At 43.6% G+C, this 24,814-nt stretch overlaps 2 protein-coding genes across 5 annotated transcripts in view; both read left to right on the top strand.

Annotated features, from left to right (window-relative positions):
• Positions 1-12,130, top strand: part of LOC142109035 (toll-like receptor 2) — a 35,701-nt gene extending 23,571 nt beyond the window's left edge. For 2 of the 4 annotated variants that reach the window (XM_075193041.1, XM_075193043.1), the window contains exons 2-3: positions 6,319-6,445; positions 7,793-12,130. In XM_075193041.1, coding sequence (XP_075049142.1) covers positions 7,822-10,311 — 2,490 coding nt within the window. In that variant the 5' untranslated portion in view covers positions 6,319-6,445; positions 7,793-7,821 and the 3' untranslated portion in view covers positions 10,312-12,130. Of the gene's footprint in view, positions 1-2,832; positions 2,930-4,019; positions 4,114-6,318; positions 6,446-7,792 lie in introns of those variants that run through there. The other 2 variants (XM_075193040.1, XM_075193042.1) reach the window with 2 other exon arrangements.
• A 5,949-nt stretch (positions 12,131-18,079) lies between these two features.
• LOC142108236 (C-C chemokine receptor type 3-like) lies at positions 18,080-20,672 on the top strand. Its single transcript, XM_075191865.1, has one exon. It carries the CDS (start codon positions 18,918-18,920, stop codon positions 19,977-19,979), a length of 1,062 nt encoding a protein of 353 aa, XP_075047966.1. The 5' UTR covers positions 18,080-18,917; the 3' UTR covers positions 19,980-20,672.
• The last annotated feature ends 4,142 nt before the right edge of the window (positions 20,673-24,814 follow it).

The raw sequence follows: 24,814 nt of genomic DNA, 5'->3' as shown, positions 1-24,814 counted from the left end.
TACATCCATTAGCGGTAATACTGGCCAGGCTTAGCAGGACCGCTGTCCTCTGCCGAAATACTCTCGGCCAATAATCGCACCAGAGTCTACCAAAGAGCCAACACCTGTCTGCTATATCTGGCGGTGAATCTTGGTTGTATCCCAAGGTCCTTCCTCAAGTGATGAGTTATTATCTCCTACACAGGTTGGGGAACCGGAGAGAGACGGAAGGTCTTAAGGCAAAGACGTGTGGTCTTCTCCGAGCTTGATCAACCCTAGCCAAAGTAATGGCTGCACACGCCCCGTTTCTCGGAGGAAAACTCTGAGGTCATGTGGTCTTGGAACGCTAATAACGGGAAATTTGGTTCTCCCTTAATAAATCTAATTTGTACATCTCTTTTATTAGTGTTGAAAACTATTTATTGGTGGCAAATTGAGGCTATATGGAGGTATACTGGCTATGTGGGGGGTGTATGAGGCTATATAGAGGTATACTGGCTATGTGGGGGGTGTATGAGGCTATATAGAGGTATACTGGCTATGTGATGGTGTATGAGGCTATATGGAGGTATACTGGCTATGTGGGGGGTGTATGAGGCTATATAGAGGTATACTGGCTATGTGAGGTGTATGAGGCTATATAGAGGTATACTGGCTATGTGGGGGGTGTATGAGGCTATATGGAGGTATACTGGCTATGTGGGGGGTGTATGAGGCTATATGGAGGTATACTGGCTATGTGGGGGTGTATGAGGCTATATGGAGGTATACTGGCTATGTGGGGGGTGTATGAGGCTATATGGAGGTATACTGGCTATGTGGGGGGTGTATGAGGCTATATAGAGGTATACTGGCTATGTGGGGGGTGTATGAGGCTATATGGAGGTATACTGGCTATGTGAGGTGTATGAGGCTATATAGAGGTATACTGGCTATGTGAGGTGTATGAGGCTATATGGAGGTATACTGGCTATGTGGGGGGTGTATGAGGCTATATAGAGGTATACTGGCTATGTGGGGGGTGTATGAGGCTATATGGAGGTATACTGGCTATGTGAGGTGTATGAGGCTATATGGAGGTATACTGGCTATGTGAGGTGTATGAGGCTATATGGAGGTATACTGGCTATGTGGGGGGTGTATGAGGCTATATGGAGGTATACTGGCTATGTGAGGTGTATGAGGCTATATGGAGGTATACTGGCTATGTGGGGGGTGTATGGGGCTATATAGAGGTATACTGGCTATGTGGGGGGTGTATGAGGCTATATGGAGGTATACTGGCTATGTGAGGTGTATGAGGCTATATGGAGGTATACTGGCTATGTGGGGTGTATGAGGCTATATGGAGGTATACTGGCTATGTGATGGTGTATGAGGCTATATGGAGGTATACTGGCTATGTGAGGTGTATGAGGCTATATGGAGGTATACTGGATATGTGGGGTGTGAGGCTATATGGAGGTATACTGGCTATGTGGGGTGTATGAGGCTATATGGAGGTATACTGGCTATGTGAGGTGTATGAGGCTATATGGAGGTATACTGGCTATGTGGGGTGTATGAGGCTATATGGAGGTATACTGGCTATGTGGGGTGTATGAGGCTATATGGAGGTATACTGGCTATGTGGGGTGTATGAGGCTATATAGAGGTATACTGGCTATGTGAGGTGTATGAGGCTATATGGAGGTATACTAGCTATGTGGGGGGTGTATGAGGCTATATGGAGGTATACTGGCTATGTGAGGTGTATGAGGCTATATGAAGGTATACTGGCTATGTGAGGTGTATGAGGCTATATGGAGGTATTCTAGCTATGTGTGGGGTGTATGAGGCTATATGGAGGTATACTGGCTATGTGGGGGGTGTATGAGGCTATATGGAGGTATACTGGCTATGTGAGGTGTATGAGGCTATATGGAGGTATACTGGATATGTGGGGTGTGAGGCTATATGGAGGTATACTGGCTATGTGAGGTGTATGAGGCTATATGGAGGTATACTGGCTATGTGATGGTGTATGAGGCTATATGGAGGTATACTGGCTATGTGAGGTGTATGAGGCTATATGGAGGTATACTGGCTATGTGAGGTGTATGAGGCTATATGGAGGTATACTGGCTATGTGAGGTGTATGAGGCTATATGGAGGTATACTGGCTATGTGGGGGTGTATAAGGCTATATGGAGGTATACTGGCTATGTGGGGTGTATGAGGCTATATGGAGGTATACTGGATATGTGGGGTGTATGAGGCTATATGGAGGTATACTGGCTATGTGATGGTGTATGAGGCTATATGGAGGTATACTGGCTATGTGAGGTGTATGAGGCTATATGGAGGTATAATGGCTATGTGGGGTATGAGGCTATATGGAGGTATACTGGCTATGTGAGGTGTATGAGGCTATATGGAGGTATACTGTGTGGGGGGGGGAGGTGAGGCAAAGATCTTTTGTATAGTGACACAGGGTCAGAGAGGTGACTTGGGGGGATATATACTGTGGTGGGATCTCTATAGGGTTCACCACAGAGATTTGCCAGCCCGGGATGTAATATAACAAGAGTGTAATTAAGTTTGGCTTTCTCTGAATAGCCTCGGGGACCAAACCTCCCCAAATACGTATCCCCCGTCATCTAGACAATATTTATTCTCCATTACCCTGCGCCCCCCCCTGCAGCTTTGCACCCCGGGCAGTCGCCCCTCTCGCCCAGCCCCAGTTAGGGGACTTTAGGGGTTTATTTCATCCACATGGAAGGGTCACAACCAGCCTTCACGTGCTGGGAGCTGGCCGTGAAGAAGTTAAACTAACTGGGAGGACTGGTCTGACACACCCCCTGCTCTGCTCCACCAGGCACTCTGCTCTCTGGCTCCACTGCTGCTGGAGTGAGTGCAGAGGGGGCTCCTGGAGTAAGGAGAGGGGCCACCAGTCCTGGTCACCGGTCAGGTAAGTCAGTGGAGGTTTGTGATGTCCTTGCATTGTACTGATAGAGGTGTCAGATATATAAAGTATATGGCATTGTGCGATGGTGGTCAGGCGTCTCGCAGGACTTTCTGCTCTGATCAACACATTATATAGTGATCTGATATCACCAAATTGTCTGGGATATCTCCCTATTTCTTTATGCATGGAAAATATAAGAGGAGGTGTCTGTGCATTAGTTTTGCATTGTGATTTATTGTGTGTAACCAAATTTGAGGGGGTCACGGGCAGGTTTGAGTTGGATTCTATTCGTTGGAGACGTACTTAATGTATAAGATATGAGCAATACATTTTTGCTGTGATTTTCAGGAATCTATGGATATAGCACAGTGGACATATTAAGTACAATATGTCATTATAACGTCAGAGCAGAAAATCATTCAGAAGTTGCTCACAGCACACTGCCATATATTGTGCAACTCCAAACCCAACTCAGAAACTCATTAGCAACAATGTTGTTTGATATAATAATTATCATTTTTTCCTCCTCCTTTACCAGTTTACATAATAAAAGAAACAAAATATTTCCATTATTTCCCCTGACTGTAATCATGGCAGCTCCCAGCGGAGATGGTAGAGTTGGTGTAAATCCAAATAATATATATTAATCTCCTTTACATATATGAATCTATATATATTCTATATGGATGTTATATTTTGTGTCTATAGTTACATTTTAAGAACAGTAGATCATGCAGGTTGTCATTTATTAATGTTAGTTGGGGGGATTATGACAGAACTCTGCCCCCCAGAGGTGAAATTATCATGAAAAATGTATTTATTTTTAAAATGATAGCAGGGAGAAGCAAGGTATAGGTTGTATGTACTACAAGTCATTATTCTAGGGTGATAATAGGGTAACCGTGTGAGATTAAGAGGGTGGTTGAGGAATATTATAAGATTGCCTGGAGAGGTGGGTTTTCAGGAAACGCTTGAAGGTTTGAGGACCAGAGGGGTGTTATTGTGGGGGGAGGGAATTCCACAAAGTGGGTGCAGCCCGAAAAAAGTCCTGTAACTGGGAATGGGAGGATGTGATGAGGGTAGATGAGAGACGCAGATCTTGTGCAGAACGGAGTTGCCGAGTTGGGAGATATTATGAGACAAGAGAGGAGATGTATGTTGGTGCAGCTTTGTTGATGGCCTTGTAGGTTAGTAGAAGAATTTTATATTGGATTCGGCATTAAACAGGCAGCCAATGTAGAGACTGACAGAGTGCCTCAACAGAGGAAGAACGGTTTGATAGATTGTAGGGGTTCAAGTTTTTTTGGGAAGACCAGTAAGGAGGGAGTTGCAATAGTCAATGCGGGAGATGATAAGGGCATGAATTAAAGTTTTTGCAGTGTCTTATGTGAGATATGTGCGTATTCTGGAAATGTTTTTTTCACTGTAATAACATGATTTACATATAGGGTCGATGTGGGGAACATCATCATCATCATCATTTAGAGGAGAGGGCAGATAAATTTGCAATGAAGTAGCGCCCAACAGTCGCAGAGGCGGCTTTGCAATCGGCCAATCAAAACTTGTCGGCTAGTGCCGGTGACTGTCATTATCACCTTCAACAACAAGGGTCAAGTTGCTGCTAATTAAAGGGGCGCGGAAAACTTTTCTTATTCCTAGAAAGAGCAAAGAAACAATCTGTACAGATCATGTTGCCTTTTAGCGAAGAATTTGTCAGTTCAAACTGGATATGAACAATGTCCGATTATAATCTCTCAGCTCTGTTTACCTGATTATTCGATAGGCTGTCTAGGCCCCGTCCTAGGGCGTAAGACTTTTGAGCGAAGGGCGCAAAATTATGGTGCAGCATCGTGACAGAGAGAGGTATTAATAGAAATTAATTTTAAAATATAATAAAACAGTTCTCAAAAGTAAAAAGAAAATATGAAAGAAAGTGCAGCAAGGTTTTAATCTTGACGCAGTCCCATGTTGGAGGCTGAAGACAACGAGTCATCCTTGAGCGGACACTAGAGGATAAGCGAGTAGAAGAGACGAGGATGGCGGCAGGCATAGGTTGGACAGCTCCCTCCCCCTTCATATCTTAATTAATCTTCATTTTAATGACTGGAAAATGAGTAGCAATGATCGATGTGACCCTTTTAAAAAACCAAGTGGAGCGGAGTTTTGAAAACGCAGGAACATAATTGGTGCTGGCTGTGGGATGAGCCAGATTTTAGATTAAGGACAAGCTTATGTTTACCTGCCGTGGGAGCAAGAGGGGGTGGTACGAGCGCATTAGCCCAGGGTGGCCTCAACCCTTAATCAGCCCGTATCTGTTTACCTCTATCCTATGCCTGTACGTTACAATCCCTCTATAGCATAGCGCTGTTAAGTCAACATGGGCCATCCTAACATTTCCCACATTCCAGAGAAGATCTGGGACCTGGAGAGGAGGCAGCTGCTCTGTCTAAAACAAACTATTAATTTTCCATTTAAAGGAGTCCCGTTCTGTCCTAATAACTAGTGCCTGGAGCGTAAGCTCTTCAGGAAGGGGGCATCTAACCGTCCTCAGCTCTGACGCTAGTGGACGGCATGCTGGCACTTGTGGTCCCACGTCTACTCGGATCGCCTAAGCCTGACTTGCAGATTTGTGGCCTGGGACCATGCGTGCAAAGTGTTTTCGTGTATTCGAGCAATTATATCAACCTTCAGGGCTGCAGAGAATACCTCCAGACGACGAGGAAGGGCCGCAAGAGAATGGCTAAGACTATAGAAATCTGGAGAAAGGGGGGTGGGTCATATAACAGTCAGCCTGGAGGTGGGGAGTCACCACAATAGGATTCAACAAACAATCAACCTAACAAGCGCGGGGGGTTTAAGGAGCTACTAGATTTACCAGCAAATCCCATGCCCAAAATAAATACAATCAGATTTTTATTGATCTGCTGGGACGTTTCGGTTCCACACATCCAAGTCTGATATCAAGGCCCGGTCCTTAAATCACTTCTTTGGTGTTTAGTTCGGAAGGGTCAAATTAGCTGGGTCACTACCCGAGGATTCTGCATTAGATCTTTAGAAAGTATAATTGTCATCAGCCTTTACCAGGGGAATACATCAAGATTAAAACCTTACTGCAGTTTTCTTACATGTTTATCTGTTTACTTTGGAGAACATTTATTCTCTTTTTATATTTTAAAATTATTTTCAGTTTATACCCCTCCCTGCCACAATTTTGCTCCCCAAAACATGTTGTGCCTCCCAAAAGCCTTGCGCGCTAGACTGCAGCCTAATAAGCTTATTGGATAATCAGGGTCTGCTACTGCCCCCTGCTGACGCTGGCTGCACACTGCACTGTGCTCAGCCAATTACACGGCGCTGTCTCATTTATAATCCAATGGTCTCTCTTGTTCTAGGTGCTGTTCTGAGTCAAGATGAGGTGTCCACCTTCTACAACCAACAGCCCACAGGACAGCCCACCCATCACCTAAGGTCCCTTCCACTCCCCATGCCTTGGAGACCTACGATAATGAATTCTGCTAAGTAAGTCTTGCAGCAATCTTACATATTTCATTGATGTTTCTGAGACTGGGCAGGTTATATCCGAATCATACCGGCTGTGTGCAAAACATAAATGCCATGCCTAGCCTTACGGGGAAAATACTACAAGAGCTTAACGTCACTATTAAGTCACATACAACGCTTAAGGATAAATTATTCTACGCAAACAAAATGTATTTATCTGGATATTTGAGTTTCATGCACGGAAAATGTGTTATAAGCTGCAGAGGGAAATGCCACACTGCCCCCTAGTGGCTAAATTAGTGTAAAAAAAAGTTTGGGTTTTCAGACAAATCAGTGCGCTTGCCTATTAGGTGTTCAATCTATGCCACAATCACGTGGGCAGCATAAATAGTTTGCTCGTTTGTGTGTTGCTTATATCATATTTCATATATCTAATCGACGAGCAAACTGCGTAAAATACGTTTTATTTTTAATTATTAGTCATTGACCCTCTTTGCAGCTAAAACAGATACGCTAAATTACCCAGATGGTAATTGAAGAAAACCCAAAAAAAAAAAAAGACTTTTTTTTTTTTTTCCCCGACCGTGGAAAATCGTTTTAAATATACTCCTGATTGCTCTTTAAACGGCATTGCTAATATAATAATAATGTATGACTAACTAGCTAGGTTAGCGTGGCCTATTTCGGCATCCTGGGAGGCAAAAAAGAACTTAAACTTTTAAGTTCAGATAAGTTACCAGGTAATGATTTTTCTTTGCAAAACAGTTGAACAAAAAGATATTTTGAGGAGATAACGGCACTTGAACTGTTCATGCTCTCAGTGATTGTTTGATGGGAGCTGAAAGGGAGGAGTGTAGGGGGTAACAGACTGGAGTAAATAATGTCTAGACCTAGACTAGATGTATATTAACAATGTTCTGTCAATACTGGTGCGTTTGATATAATCGCAGATGGGAACCGGGTAAACAAACGCCTCCTTCATTGATGTCTGCTTGTTTAAAAGGAGAAATATTCAGGAATAGCCTTATTCCTGGCAAAGTGGTCTCCTGTCAGGTCGTCTATGCTTGCCAAGGCGTGCTGGGATTTGTAGTTCTGCAGCAGTCGGATACTCGGAGATCTACCTCTGTTTTTATAGGGAGGAAGGTTAAGGTTAGTTGTAAACTCCCCTCAAGGTTACGACAAACAAACCTGTTAAAGGCTACCTGTCATCTAAACATTCTGTAGGCTGAACCAAAACGGTTGAGGTTGGAGCGCATTAATTCATGACGAAGCAGCGGGTCGTAAAATATCGCCTTCTCACGAAATATTGTGTCCGTCCGCCTAGACGTTAATGACTAACGTTGCTTTTTCTCTTGCTGTTGTCAGAAAAAGAAGACGATGTGGACAATCTAGATATGTTTCGCCAAGCTGGGAGATTGAAGGTGCTTTTCCTTCTGCTTGTCGTTTTCGGAAGTTGGCATCCTGCAACATCATGTTACTTCAGTCTAGACGGGACACACGTCAACTGCCAAGGAAAAAGCCTCTATGACGTCCCTCAGAACTTATCAGAGAATCTGGAGTACCTGGATCTGTCGTACAATAAAATCTCCGAAATAAAAGTCAACACCTTCTCCCGATATCCCAAGTTACACACCTTAAACCTGAGTTTCAATAATATTTCCGGCATAGACAGCGGATCGTTTCAGAACAACCTACTCATGAGGAACCTGAGTTTATTTAATAACTCTCTGATGGAGATACCATCTTCTGGGTTGGAACAGCTGGAGAACTTGCAGATACTTGACCTGTCCAATAACTTCTACAAATATGCCACCCTTGGAGATATGTTTTACAAATTGGTGAAATTAAAAGACTTGTCTGTTGGAGGCACCCTAGTTTCTAGTGTCCGAAAATATGACTTCACCCCCATACGAAATATTACTCTGCAAAAGTTTGCTTTGAAAACCAAGTCCAGTCTAGACTACTATGAACCAGGGGCTTTCTCTGTGCTGGATACCAAAGTCTTGTGGCTTGACATCGCTTTGGATAAAAACGCAACTCTGCTGACCGATATGTTAAAGGACTTGAATGGTAAATCCATTCTTAGCCTTCGTTTCCGAAACTTGTTCGAGTTCTCCTTTTATGAAGGCATGGTAGATGTATTTTCTTTCCTTCCGCTTATTGACTTGAAGGAGCTCGTCTTCTACAGAGGAAAGTTCAATGAGAATCTTCTGCGTTTGGTCTTGCAAAACGTCCAGAAGTCTACCGTACGGAAGCTGTCGCTGCTCTCTGTAGATTTCGCTCGTTCTCTGAACACCAACAAGTCAGACGTAACCATTAGCGATTTGGCCTTGGACAACTTGGTGATACAAGACGTGACTAACCCGGATATCTTGAGATTTGACTGGACGTTCGTCTGGTTTAGTAAGGTCACCTACCTGAGCATCATCAACGTGAACTTCAACTTTGTTCCTTGCGATGCTTGGTATCAAATGGCCAATGTTGTCATATTAAACATATCGGGCAATCGACTTTTCGCCAAGTACTTATACAACTTGTTGTGCACGGAGAACATCCTACCAAAGATCGAGAAATTCAACGTTAGCAATAATCAAGTGCACAGTCTGAAGACCATCTCGTTGTTGACCGCTAGCTGGCCAACACTCACCCACCTGGACCTTGGATCTAATTTCATTGAGGGTTACAACGAGTCGTGTGTGTGGGCACCCAGTCTCAGAGTCCTTATTTTAAGGGACAACTTGCTAAAAGTGGAAGTATTTAGCTGTCTACCTATAACGCTAGAATATCTTGACATGTCTAATTCCCACCTGGAACGTTTACATATGAAGTATTTTGACCAGGCTACCAACCTAACAGAGCTAATTCTTAGTAACAATAAAATCAAATTCATACCCACAGGTTGGCACGGTCCTAATCTTCGGGTTTTGGCATTAGAGGGCAATTCTTTCGGAGCAATTGATCAAGGTTCTTTTCAACATTTGGCCCAGCTTCAAAAGCTAACGGCTGGAAATAATCCTTACCACTGTACGTGTGATCTTAACGCCTTCATCACAGAGACTATCCATTCGGGGGCCTTGGAGGTCCCGGACTGGCCCAACAATTATTTCTGCTATTATCCTCAACACCTGCTAGACACCAGAATTGAATTATTCAGCCCGGGAAAGCTGGAGTGTGACGTCCGCTTGGTGGTGGCCGTATCGGTATCGGTGACTGCTTTTGTAGTCATTGTCTGTATGGTGTTGTGTTGGAGGTTCAACGTCCCCTGGTATTTGAGAGCAACTTGCCAGATAATTAGATCCAAATATCGGTCCAAGGATGGTCATGAGGCCAGAGACTATGCCTATCACGCCTTTATCTCTTACAGCTACTCTGACGCAGATTGGGTAAGAGACGTGTTGCTTCCTCGACTAGAGAACGCCAATCCTCCTTATCGGGTGTGCATTCACGAAAGAGACTTCCTGCCCGGAAAATGGATTATCGACAATATAATAGAGAACATAGAGAACAGCTTTAAGATCATCTTTGTGCTGTCCCATAACTTCATCAACAGTGAGTGGTGCAACTACGAGCTCTACTTTGCCCACCAAAGAGCCATTGGCCATGCTTTCGAAGACGTCATCCTGGTGGTCAAGGAGAATGTGAGCATGAAGGACCTACCAAAGAAGTTCTGCAGACTGCGGAAAATGCTGAGCACTAAAACCTATCTGGAGTGGCCGGTGGAAGAAAGTCGGCAGCCGTTTTTCTGGATCCAGCTCAAGAGCATCCTGGGAAAAGGCGGCCGAAGTGTCGCAGGTCAAGACAACTTATCCTTGTTGAGCGAAACTGTGAACGTCGGGCAAGACAGTAACTCGGAAGACAACATTGTCCATGTTCCTGGCAGTTGAACCTTTATCGTACGTATTAATGCACATAAATTAGCCTGATATTTGTATCTACTGTGAAGGACCTTCTCTGCACACGTTCAACCAAACCAATATGTTACATTGGGATTATTATCTTGTTTTGTATTTTTTTCCAAAAACGCTGGACAGGAAGCTCCATGACGTGGTCAATCGGTGGCTTCTTAACCGTTGTGGAACTACAAGTGGCAGCTCGTTAAGTGTACATGAGACTTGCTGGTCCTGCTCTTTGAATGGTTGGCATGCCAAGTGAATATGTTTCTATATTTGCTGTTGTATACTAACTTTATTTACTGCTAATACCATTTTTTGGGGGTGACCCATATAACCTGGATAGACTCCTGCTGACAATGACCTGTGGGGGGGTGGGGGGAGGTGGGGGGGGGGGGGGTCTATTAAGGGGTATCAACTCCCGGTGAAGGATCTATACACATACATGGATTTTATTTTAATTTCCGTTAGTCTTCATGACATCTGTTTTGGGCCCCATCCCCTATATAGGCCCAGCGATCTAGTGTATCGCCCCCTCGAACTCAACACAGAAAATACCAATCCGCCCTAGGATAAGGGTTTATTAAAAGTTCACTAAAGTGGATATATCCTTTAACACTTATACAGTATTAAGCACTTTAAACAACTCTCTATGTTGAACCTCAGTCTCGTTTTTGTTTTATTTAACAGCTATGCGCTTTCCAAAGGAGTCATGTGATGTGGGTGGGTGTGGCTTGTTGTAAAAAATAAAAAAAATAAATGGATTGGGAAAGTGCTAACACCACCCGTTACATTTAATCCAATTAGCTAAGAAAAGAAAGCCATTTCTGTCCTTAAACTTCCAATTTAACACTGGTCTTAATTAACTTTTTATTTTCTTTTTTAATTATTTTGAACGTTTTATATAGATGCATTTTAAGGGGGAGATTCAATTCTAAAAATAAAAATCTGCGCGAGGTGTCTCCGAAATATCCTTCGTTTTTGCTCACGCCGCACAGAGTTGCGAGCGACAATGAGCGGATATTTTTACCGGATAAATTCTGGGATCTGGTGCACTACAGATCCCAGAGTGCCTGGGCTGCCATTAAGTGTATGGGCATGCTGGCATGTGTACTGCTACATACCCGTGACTGCCAGGGCAGGCTAGCACTTGGGGAACCACAAGTGCCAGCATGCACTAGCACCCAGGGCTGGCTGGGATCTGTAGTTCACCATGGAAAAATGTAAAAAAAAAAAAAGACACAAGTGTACAAATTATTTTATTTGAACTCCAACACTACCCAAATTCACAGTCTGTATTTCTCACCTAGATCCAGGCTCTTTATCTGTAATAAAACCAGGGATCTTTGTCCTGGCAATATTAAAAAAACCCTGATAGACGACGCAATACTAGCTCCTGAGAGATCCTGGCGCAAATGAGCTTTTAGCATCAGTCGTCCTATATATAACATCTACATTTCCCACGGCTTGAACCCCGGGCACTGTTAAACCAACCGTAGGTGGCAGTATTATCACTAATTACTGATAGTGTTGTTTGCTGCCCACGTAATGACCCTGAATCTCTAAAAACAAGATCTATTTCAATGAAATGTGTTTCCGTAACCTGTCCCCAGCCCGTGTTACACAAATTGCTCTCTAGCCCCCACTCTGGGACATAGTAGAATATTATACATTATGCTATTCTCTCTGTCACATGTTTTGTAAATATAGTGTTCAGACCTGTCCAACGTTTTAAAAAATGTATTTCCTGTATTGCAAATATTTGTACCTCTATTTATTCTTTATTGTAAGAAAAATAAACAGCATATCTTTTCATTTTGGATTGTTTTATTTCTTTATTCATTCTAACGAGGGGATGATAGGCGCTGTAGTCAAATAGATTTTAAATAGGGGTTCTGTCCTCCGTCTGCATTTCCATAAGTGGGTAACTAGTCTGAGAGGCGCTACACCTTAAAGAGATCCAACAATTAAGGGTGGGACCCACTAGCGAACCCCCCCCCCCCCCCCCCCCCGCTACCCCTCCCCCCCTCCTCCAGGGACAGAACCTGAAATTTGGGACTGTCCGGCTGAAATCGGGACAATTGGGGGGTACGTCTTCAGTCCCCTATAAATACCAGGATCTCTATTGCCGGCTCATTGCCACGATAGAAAATCTGTCATTGTCGCAAGTATTCAAATATTCAAACTGCGAAATAATAATAATTTTTTTCTTTTTTTAAAGTAAAACAAAAGAAAGTTAAATAATTATTAAATAAGCTGTTTCTTATTGAAAGAAAGCATTTTTTTCGCGCTATATATTCTGCTATCGCCATCCTAAGACGGCAATAACGATAGTAGCATTTCCGCGGTACATGGACCTTCACGATTCTTGCTAAATAGGATTCCCCCTTGATTTGCAGCGTAATCATTAGAGCCCAGAGTGACTGACAGCTGGGCAGACTTGCGCTCTAGAAACGTATGGGTTGGATTTATGTTCGGACGTTGCGGATCGGACATTACACCAATGAGCGTAGTATGCAATTCATGTATGAACGTAAATGATGCCTACGACTTCGGGGACAGGGGAGGGGATTGACGTAGGCCATGTACGCTAAAAGTGTCCCGATTTATATCCGAACGTGAACAAGCCCTGTACGTCTAATGTCAGGGTAAAACTAAATAACGTATTGTACCCTCGGGGCTCAGGGAGGATAACGTCAGGTTTGGGGCGTAGTGCTTCTTTAAGTCGCTGAATTATTTCCCAGTTGCCCACTGCGAAGTCATGACCCCACCGTGGAATGCAGGAAGAGGGCGATTATTTGAACCTGTTCATACTCAGCATACAGTGTTGTGTTAATAATCAGCTCGGCCCTGACGCATCCAGTGTGTTATATTTTCCTGCCGCTTATCAACACCCTATTGTTCGTCCCACACAACCGTTTTGGGGGCCCCCCCCCCTGAGAGTCTTTGCTTTAGGAAAACCAAACAAACCTGCCTGTGCTTCTCACATACTGTGCACGTGAGCTGACACATTGTCCCTGTGCTATTGACAGTCCGGATCCGCGCTCGGCCGATTGTGCTTCCGACCATCTTGTTTCCTGAGGTGCGATTGTGTTTTGTTTTGTTTTCTTGTCCGCTCGCTGACACTTCTTTGATTTTAAGACGTTTCTGAATTGTTACAGGTGGCAACCAGGGGTCAGCCAGTGGCCTCACTGGGTTTAAAGGTGTCCAATAATTATATTTATAAAGGGCTCCGTTCCCCCCTCACCTCCCCAGTGCATCAGAGTTAAGCTGGGTCCACGCTGCAGAAAATTTCTCCCAATGTGACGTCAACTAACGATTTTACCGTGCGCTTGTAAAAACGTTTATTATTGATCCGCTATGAAAAATATCGCTGTTTCCACGTGCTTCACGTATAGACAGCAGGGTACGTGGGAGACGTCAGAGACAACACCATACAATATTCGGAGAGGCGTCGCTGACGGAGTCACTATCGGCAAATTGTCGGAGAGATGGGCGTGATTGCGCACACACTGCAGGATTAGCCCGACATCGTTTACAGTCCTGTTATAAAACCAAATGATACGATACGATGTGCTTAGGAACGATAAAACAAGCGTACACACTAATGCGATATCGGACCTATCGTGTGATTGGTCCGATAATCAGGTGAAAAAATTGTAGTGTGTGCCCAGCTTTAAGCTTGTCAATATGAAAATAAATTTTAAGGGGCTATTGTTACCCCCCGCTGGCTTTTCCATTACAGAGCAACATAACTGCTTCATGTATAAGAGCAGAGGTTACTTTGATGTGCATTTTTGTAATATTTTCTACATACGTTGCTGACATTCCATTGTGCTGGTGTTTTAAAGCAGCAAGTCCACCATTTTTCCCCCCCCCACTTAAAGTAACAAGTTAAGTACCCCTTAAGGATGCCCCTAATAGTTATTTTACTTATACAAATCGTGATCTCCTTTTCAAAAGCTCTCCGGTTGGCAAACGAAAATGGCTGCTAGATACAGACTCGGCTCTCAGCCTGTCATGTGATGGCGGGGGGGAGAAGGAGGAGGTCACAGTGCAGACAGAGCGCAGAGGGGGTTCCAAAGCCTCTCTGCTCGCTGCATCATGTGTCACGTGACTGTGGTTGCCGCGGTAGTCCAGACTCACAAGCCATTAATAGCAGCCTGAAGTCACAAACCAAGGACCAATGATAAATACCAGCATTCTTCTTATAGCATGACACAGGGATTTATCTTAAAAAAAACAAAAAACAAAAACAAGAGTCGCCTCATTTTTTTTTTCATGCGATTGCTCAGGCAATAAATGACATTTCTATTTTCAAGTCATTGCCGGTGGCTGTACCTGTCCTAGATTTGCAGCGGGCGGGGCATTGTTGTAAGGTGACAATTTTGTTGCTTGAGGTATTTTACTCTCAGAGACTCTTAAAAGCCAACGGTAGCCTGAACAATATAGCGCCACCGTTTGGACAAAGCGGCGTGCTTGACAACACAATGTACTTGCTCGTTAAGCGCACTGCCCTCCAGTTGACCGAGAATGAGCCACGTACTGTAGCTCTCCCCTTTTTTTGGGGTTATTGGGGAACTTTTATGGTAACTAGCGAAAAGGAAGTAGAAAAATCAGTTGCAATCTGATTTGTTGCTATTGGTTACAACACCTTTGTCCTGTAGCTCTCCCTGCACCAGTTTCCATATATAACCTGCACAATCTGCAGATTTACACAGTGGAACGAGCTCAAGACAGGTTATTCTGGTTAAATTCCTTCCAACACCAGATATTGTTGTTACCAGTGAGAATGAGAAATATAAAGTATTATCCTTAACTAATTCCTTACCAGTGCCATCCCTAATAACCACGGTCAGCCCCCCCACGAGGATTATGGGTAGAAGCATTGCTCAATAAACAGGTTTCTGTCTGAAATAACATAAAAAGTCAATTAAACATCTCTGAGATTAATTCTAAAATCTCTGGATTAGACCCGGGGAAGAGACAGGGAAAAACGCCCAATTAGAGGCAGACTGTACAGAGAGGGTTTATTGGATATGGGGTTCTGTGTGAATCCAGAGTTTGGTCCAAGCTCAGACTTGTGACAACAGAAAATAAGATTATGACTCATTACACCTGGCACGGGGTGCAGGTATTAAGTGTACAAGGACAAGAGGACAGTTTGTAGAGATGCGTTTACATTTAATGCAATAGTTTCCCCTACAGCGTAAGTTCCTGCTGCTCCGTCGACCCCATAATGCAATATATTGTTGACATTTCGGTCTATATTAATCACCTCGCTGTCTAATCTAATCTTTGATCCCCTTTACCAGCCATTGCTGGTGACCTGTGCTTTGCATCCAGTTTAGTAAATCCCAACTGTACCAGCAGAGGTAAAATTAAAAAAATAAAATCCAGGTAATGTGATATTATGTCCTATATACCATATATAGTTGAGGTTTAGGTCCTCTTTGGCAGCTGGTAGATGACCATTCAGGGGTCACGTGTCTTTTTGCAGGTTGATAATTCCAATAACCCCAGGTTCCGTAATGGAATATCTGCATTTTTAGTACTGTGTTTTTCACCAGCGTCTTTATATCAGGCAGGGACAGTGGTTTCTTTTCGCCTCTCTTGGATACGACATAGATCGGCTATCCTCCTGTGTTCCATTTTATCCACCTAACTGTTCTGTGTCATATCAAAGGGCAAGGTAATCAACAGGTTTGCCCGTATGGTAGCAAGGCGCTAGTGAAAAACACAGAAGGAAGAAGATTAAAATAGTATATTATATATTCTAGATTGGCCATGCACAGTTCAATAAAGTCAAATGATGACAATTATTTTTTTATTTTTTTTTAAATATATTTTTATAAAGCGGAAGCTGATTAGGATCTTGTTCCTGGTGTCAGCGCAATCAGTAATCGATCTGGACATTATTTTCTGGTTTTTTTTAAGCCCGGATAGTGGGTTAAGAGACGTCCTGGCATTGCACAGGAATCAGTGGGCGGTCTGGATTGTGGTTAGCCAGGGGGGTGATCGGAGAAACAACCTGGGGCGTTTGGTAAGAGCTTTTAATAGGCATCTCCTCCTCACCCACATCAGATAAGTACCTTGATACCGGAACACGTTTCACAATAGTTTGGAATTCTCTCGGTAAACATTCTATTATTAATAGTCTGTTAGATAAATAGACAGAGCAGGTATTTAGAGGGGAAAGGGTAGACTTCTCTTAAAGGGCTATAAAAGATCTAATATACTACATATAAATATTTATAACTATGCAAATAAATATATATATAAATATATATATATATATATAAATATATGTTTTTTTTAATTTGTTTTTTTTTAAGGGAAGATTTGTTTTATCCTCTGCACTTTGCACTTCACGTCTTTCAGCATTCAGCACAGGTCCAATACTAGCCACCGGAATGGCCCTGTGTCCGATACTAGCCACCGGAATGGCCCTGTGTCCGATACTAGCCACCGGAATGGCCCCGTGTCCGATACTAGCCACCAGAATGGCTCCGTGTCCGATACTAGCCACCGGAATGGCTCCGTGTCCGATACTAGCCACCGGAATGGCTCTGTGTCCGATACTAGCCACCGGAATGGCCCCGTGTCCGATACTAGCCACCAGAATGGCTCTGTGTCCGATACTAGCCACCGGAATGGCCCCGTGTTCGATACTAGCCACCAGAATGGCTCCGTGTCCGATACTAGCCACCGGAATGGCTCCGTGTCCGATACTAGCCACCGGAATGGCTCTGTGTCCGATACTAGCCACCGGAATGGCCCCGTGTCCGATACTAGCCACCAGAATGGCTCTGTGTCCGATACTATCCACCGGAATGGCTCCATGTCCGATACTAGCCACCGGAATGGCCCCGTGTCCGATACTATCCACCGGAACGGCTCCGTGTCCGATACTATCCACCGGAACGGCTCCGTGTCCGATACTATCCACCGGAGCGGCTCCGTGTCCAAATACTATCCACCGGAACGGCTCTGTGTCCAAATACTATCCACCGAAACGGCTCTGTGTCAAAATACTATCCACCAGAACGGCTCTGTGTCCAAATACTATCCACCGGAACGGCTCTGTGTCCAATACTAGCCACCCGAATGGCTCTGTGTCCAAATACCATCCACCGGAACGGCTCTGTGTCCAAATACTATCCACCGGAACAGCTGTGTTATCCACTGGAATGTCTCTGTGTCCAAATACCATCCACCGGAATGGCTCTGTGTCCAAATACTATCCACCGGAACGGCTCTGTGTCCAATACTAGCCACCCGAATGGCTCTGTGTCCAAATACCATCCACCGGAACGGCTCTGTGTCCAAATACTATCCACCGGAACAGCTGTGTTATCCACTGGAATGTCTCTGTGTCCAAATACCATCCACCCGAATGGCTCTGTGTCCAAATACTATCCACCGGAACGGCTCTGTGTCCAAATACTATCCACCGGAATGGCTCTGTGTCCAAATACTATCCACCGGAACGGCTCTGTGTCCAATACTAGCCACCCGAATGGCTCTGTGTCCAAATACTATCCACCGGAACGGCTCTGTGTCCAATACTAGCCACCCGAATGGCTCTGTGTCCAAATACTATCCACCGGAATGGACTGTGTTTTGCGTGCTAGCCACCAGAATGAGTATAGTGACGTGCGTGGCCCAAATTTTACACCCATGGAATCCCCGACCCCCTCAATCCGCTGGGCTCTAGGCTTTTGTCTAAGTTTTAGGAATTACATATTATTTAGGATATTATGTGGGTTGTTGGGTTGGTCTAATGTGGATCCCAGTGTATTTGTTAATACAGTGGTGATCATACGATAGAGGAACCTTGGTTAATAACCATTAATGTAATATACAGTGCATGAATTGATCTTACAAGCATAAACCAAAAAGAGTTAACATGAGCCCAAAATAAGTCCCACTTCTGCGGCTAGTTCACTAATGCAGATATCTTGTCCTCGAGTTACCGGCTCGAGGACAAGATATATCAGTCCTAATGTTGAGATTGATTATTTCAAAATCTCGTCCTCTGTACGTTCTGAGCCATCGTCTAGGCTAGGGTGGTCTAGAGAACATTGGAGATATCATGTGTTAAATAGCATACTGGGCAATAATCAATTGCCTATCAGTGCCGATAGTGCCCTAAAAGTACAGGCTTCCCAGCGGACCAGTGAAATAACTACTACTGAACATTTATAAAATGTGTATATTCGTCCAGGGTCTCAGACGTTTTACAGATGTTTTTCTAAACATTGCAAAATATTTTGTTGATTTTTTTTTTTTAGTGTGTAAGGAGTATAGCTATTTTTGGGCTGTGATTTATCTGGACACACGATAACCGTTGCACAAGTAACCATCCTTGTAAAATGTGTTTCCTGCTTGGTAAAAACCTCACCGACATCACCAGAGCACACATTGCTTCCTGAAATTGCAAAATTAGTGATTGCTCATCGGTCCATCCGAAGTCTCCTTTAGAGTCGATCCTGCACACTTTCGGCTTTTTTGCATCTTCCAAAGCACTAACGGCTTTGTACAGAACAGCAATTTGAAAGATTTTCGATTGCATCCGTGGGTATCTTGCCAAAGCTGCCATGTCGGACGTTGGCCAAGAGTTGGTTAACTCTTCCGCTCCGAACTCTGCGTTCACCACAACGATTTATGACGAAGAACTAGTTTTTCTGTGCCAAAAACAAGAAAGCATCAGGTTTGGAGCAGCCGTCGTTCCCTTCTTCTACTATACGGTGTTCACTATAAGTTTGCTGGGGAACAGCCTGATTTTGTATCTGCTGTTGAGATTTGAGAATATAAAGACTGTCACCAACTTGTTCATCTTCAATCTGGTGATATCGGACTTGTTGTTCACAATTTCCCTCCCCTTTTGGGGATACTATCATAACCACCAGTGGATCTTTGGAGACGGCCTATGCAAGGTGGTCTCATCCGTCTTTTATACCGGATTCTACAGCTGTATCTTGTTTCTGACGATCATGACGGTGGACCGGTATATGGCGGTGGTGCACGCCATTTACGCCGCCAGAACCAGGAGGCTTCTGTACGTTTACGTGGCCAGCGCCACCATTTGGATCGTCAGCCTCTTCTCCACCATTCCCAAATTTGTCCTGTACGGGACGAGGAACGACACCTTCGTGGGGATGCTCTGTGAGGAGACGGGATACGGAGCGGACAGGATCAGACACTGGAAGGAAGTGGGATATTACCAGCAGCTGGTCATGTTTTTTCTCATTCCGCTCTTTGTGATCCTGTATTGTTACACTTTAATCGTCGTTAAGTTGCAGCATACCAAAATGCACAACAAGGACAAAGCCATGAAGCTCATCTTTGTCATCGTCCTGGCTTTCTTTCTCTGCTGGACCCCTTACAACGTTGTGATTTTCATCAAGGCGAAACAAATGGCTCGGGACGTCCTGGATGAAAACTGCAGCAATTCCCTCGATTACGCCTTCTATATCTGCCGCAATCTCGCCTATTTTCACTGCTGCATTAACCCCTTTTTCTATACCTTTGTGGGAACCAAATTCCGCAAACATTTATCGTCTGTATTTGGGAACTGGATTATGTTTGGCTCGAGGTACAGACATCCTAGTTTAAGCAGTCGGACTAGTGAATATTCCCCCCAAACTACTTATGAATAAACTTCCCTGCTTTCCCGTAGCCAAGTCCTAGCTCGTTATCAAACCAGGGACTAGATGAGGCTGCAAAGTTTATTACAGATAGTTATTGGGACTCTCTAACAAAAGGTGAATCACATTTGCATGTTCATCGGGTACGTTGACTATTAAAAACCATGTTTAGCAATCTTACTATTTGCAATGGAATTTAATTGGTGTTGATTTTAGCTGGTGGTTTTATCTGAACATTTTAAATGCGTAGTTTTATCAGAAGTCTCATTTGTTAGTTAGTTGCAGAAAACGAACAAATAATATTCTGGGTACAGGGAACTTTGTTTTTTAATCTTGATAAATTTTGTTTGTAAACTAGATTCAGCAAATAATGACATCTCAGTGTAAACAACAGTTAGTTGCAGAAAACAAATAGATAATATTCTGGGTACAGGGAACTTTGTTTTTTTTTAATCTTGATACATTTTGTTTGTAAACTAGATTCAGCAAATAATTACATCTCAGTGCAAACAACAGTTATTGTGTTTATTGTATTACTGAACCATCTACAGGTTTGTGTGAATGTTGCTTTTAATACGGCGATACCAGCAGCAGTGTGAAGCGATGTGTTGCCTATATTGTATAATATAAATAAGATTGTAATCATGCTTATATAAATCATTATTGTGGAAATGGTGAGTGCCTAAATAAACGCTGAGGAAACTCTGTGCATGTATGTGTATTATTGTATGTATGTTTATCGGTTTCTAGACTAAGGGGACCAGACGCGTTTGGAGAGGGTAAGCGGATTTAGATGTGCGCAAACACCCATGCAATGAAAACCATCCAACGAACGACGGTGACGCAGACGAGATAGACCGTCCCAATGACCCCTCGTTCTCCGGATTATTTGAAGACCTAAATGAGACTCCAGCGGAGAGTATTTTACTTACAGTAGTTAAAGTTGAAGTAGGGTGGACGTTGAAGTGACGTTTTCACGTAGAACTATAATCACAGCCCCCATTTTATGGGGGCAGTCGTGGAACGCAGAATGTGGTTGTGAACCGATGGGTGCGCTAGGAGCGTTTTCGCAAGACTAAAACTGGCAGCTGACAAACTTTCCGGTCCATTCACTTTGACGTAGGGGCGAGTGTACGCTAAACGTACAGTCAGGGGCGCAGAGTCTGTCGTATCACAGGGATATAGTGAGAGTTGTTTTACATGTTTTATTTATTTTTAGTCTTCTGCCGATGTCATCTAATAGGCAAGTATTGTGTTTGCAGTCTTATATGCAATATAATATTATATATATGTATAATATGCAAATGATGTACCTTTCATAAAAAATTTATATACTTATATATTTATAAAAATAGGGAACCAATCAAAATCATCCTGCCCCCCCCCCCCCCCCCTGCGAGCTGTGGGGGGGTTTGGAGAAAATGGTAAGTATGGTACCCACAAAGTGAACACAATAAACTAAGTATTATAGACAAGGGGCCAGCCAATCAAAAGTGTTTTCTCCCTCTGGCCGCGGGTGATGGGGAGTCTGGGGGATTATCGACAAAAAAAAAAAAACGCTTAGAAGAAAGATATTTAAATATAGCGCTGTGTACAAATGTGCAAAATCAGTTCGAGCCATTGTCTGTATGTGCCAACTTCCCCATTTGGACTTCCCCCTTTGGCAGATTTCTTACAAAGAAAGACTTTATGAGAGCCCAAATTGGCACCTTCACTGCCAGTGTAAAACCAAGGGGTGCCGGCAAGAGTCCCAACACTTTTCAGCGCTGGTCTGGGAGCCTCTTGGAGGGATGCGGTCCAGCAGAAAACGAGACACGCAGTGGGGGTCCTAAAACACAGACACAGGTTCACGGCTCTCAACATGTCATGTGATGGCAGAGGGGGGAAAAGGAGGAGGTCACAGTGCAGACAGAGCTCAGAGGGGCGTTCCAAAACCTCTCTGCTCAATACATCATGTGCCATGTGACTGTGGTGGCCATGGTAGTCCAGAATCATAAATCACTAATAGTAGCCTGAAGAAAAAAAAATAATAGGCCAAAATTAGGGAAGACAGGAGGATGTGAGAGAGATCTGCGAGTACTAACCTTAACCTACTAACTTGACACATCTGCTAAAACCTCCAACATGATCGTAAATAGCAATTGCATGTTATATCTTTATTCACCACCAGGGGGCAGCAGAAGTGTTCTAGTAATCTACTAACAAACGTAACATCTTTTAAAGTCTTGTATGACACACATTTTATTTTTAAGTATTTAAGGTCATGATAAATACTTGGCATTTAAGTTACATTTTTGAGAACAAAGATTTAGGGCTAGATTTACTAAGCTGCGGGTTTGAAAAAGTGGGGATGTTGCCCATAGCAACCAATCAGATTCTAGCTTTCATTATTTAGTACCTTCTACAAAATGACAGCTAGAATCTGATTGGTTGCTATAGGCAACATCCCCACTTTTTCAAACCCGCAGCTTAGTAAATCTAGCCCTTAGGGTTAGATTTACTAAAATGCCTGAAAAGGAGAAGCGGACGTGTTGCCCATAGCCACCAATAAGGTTCTAGCTATCATTTACCGACTTCATTCTACAAAATGATGGCTAGGATCTGATTGGCCGCGTCCTTAAAGTAAACAAATATTCATTTTGGTTAAATATTCATTTATTTTTTACAACTTAATTTGATAAATCGTACGTTGCCTCTTTAAAATGGGCTAGTGTGCCTTTAAATAGAAAAATTAGAATATCTAGTTTATAGTGTGGGATTGCACAGGGTGTCCCGTTTTCTGCCTTTTATCAATAAATCAGTGTTACCTCCCTGCTCACTGGATGTTGCTTTATCGATAAGTAAATGCTTTGCAGTCGGATCACTGTAAGACACAAAATCCCCCAGCACACGCTGCTGTCAGCCAGTAGCACAATACCAAGTACAACTACCTCCTATTTATAAATAAAATGCAGAAGTTGTAACAGCTTCTGTTTTTTCTTTGGTTTGTTTTTTTTTAGGCTCAGGGGCACCTCCTGCTAAGTTTGCTCTCAATTTAGAAAACACATGGACATATCGCACAACGTGGGTACTCTCACTATTTAGAGCTAGGGCCAACCGATCAGTGTAACTAAGACTTCTGCAATTGGCTGGGGCCTACGGGCACTTTTTTGCACAGAGTTCGGGATTACCCGAAATCTGTGTAAAACTTCACAGCCCAAAACCTCTCTGCTCAATACATCATGTGACTGTGGTTGCCATGGTCTGTGTGAAAGAATTATTTGCCCCCCCCTCCACTGGCACAAGCTCCCTCCCTCTATTAGAACCTGCCCTAATCTGTCCAGTTTCAAACGGGCTCTAAAAACCCACCTTTTTCTTAAAGCCTTCCAGTCTCCCACTTAACTCCCTACCAGATCTTCTGCCTCTTCCCCTTCACTCCCCTTCCCTTATCCTCCTTCTCTCCCTCCCTTGTGTCTCTCTGTCTGTCTACCCCACCCCTTAGATTGTACGCTCCTTTGAGCAGGGTCATCTCTCCTCCTGTTTTCACCACTTTTAACTCTGCTCTCCAGCTACCTTGCCCTCCTCTTCTAGGACCTTCTTCTCCCCGTTCCCTCTTGCTCCCTCCTCTCCACTCTGGGGGTTTCCCTGCCATCCGTGCCCTCTTGGGCTCCGCCGTATGCGGGACCTTCCCCTCTCCCCTCCCCCGCCCCTCTAGCTGTGCTTTGAGCTCACTGAGTTACTGTGCTTATTGTTTACTGATTCGTGCTGTCTCACCTTTGTATTGTAATTTTGTTTGTCCCTGTACAGCGCTACGGATACCTAGTGGCGCCCTATAAATAAAAATTAATAATAATAATAATAATAATACCCTCACCTCCCTAAGGGGCCTTTTGGCTTCTGAAGATGGGAGGAACGGGACCCAAATGCCTAAGCCCCCACAACTGTTGTTCACTGGCACTGGGTGATGTGAAGGACCGCACCTCAGGCTTCAATAAAAATAAATTAGGAAACCTTTTTAATTAGTCTTAGTGTATGGTATGGCAGGCTTTTTCCTTTCTTGTTTTAAACACTCAAACCTAATTATTGCTGTATTAAGATTCCTGGATCTTGGTATGGCAGAGCTCTGTCCTGTTCTTTAGGGACAAATGTATAGAAATGTATTAAGAAATATAAAGACATTTTTCTTTTTATATAATAAAGACACTTTAACCAGCAGATTAGAAACACAAAGTAGTGATATGCTGGAGATAAACACTATCTTTAAACAATAAAACATTTAGGGTGTTATAATATTTACCACCACTAGAGGGCGATCCAATTATGTCCTTCCATAGTGAGTTCTTCAGTATTTATGAAATACTGGAAAGCTACCACCAGGTGGCGCACTTAAACCAATTATTGTCTCTCCCCCTAATACGGTACGATACCCCCAATGGCCACCAGATGGCTCCCGTGTGCTCAATACACTCCTAACACAAATACACCATTACAATTTTATCATGTACATTATATGTATCTTCAGCCTGTATATAGACCCCCCCCCCACCCCCAAAACACACACACACAAGTTGGGTAACACTGTAGAGAGGCAGTGCTTTTTGAAACAAAACGCGTTTCACCAACACGTGGCTTTTTCAGGGTGTTCTGAGATCAGAATTTGTGAAACGCGTCACAACCAGCTCTGCAAAACCACCAAAGACCCCCAACCAAAAGGATCATGGCGTTTACAAAATTCCACCCAACGGCCATAAAATAAGTACCGACAGCCGCTAGTCTTCTCAGGTGGAGGATCACCGTGTTTGTAGAGCGCAAAACCCATAGGCAAACTGAGGGGGTCGCCTAGTGCCTGGAAACCCCCTCCAAGCTTG

The sequence above is a fragment of the Mixophyes fleayi genome, chromosome 12 (assembly GCF_038048845.1).
Source record: "Mixophyes fleayi isolate aMixFle1 chromosome 12, aMixFle1.hap1, whole genome shotgun sequence".
Taxonomy (NCBI): Eukaryota; Metazoa; Chordata; class Amphibia; order Anura; family Limnodynastidae; genus Mixophyes; species Mixophyes fleayi.
Note: the sequence above shows the minus strand (reverse complement) of the source record. Positions and strands in the feature narration are given on the sequence as shown.

Excerpts from the sequence above, each read along its gene's own strand:
- LOC142108236 (XM_075191865.1), top strand. The coding sequence starts at position 18,918 with ATGTCGGACGTTGGCCAAGAGTTGGTTAACTCTTCCGCTCCGAACTCT.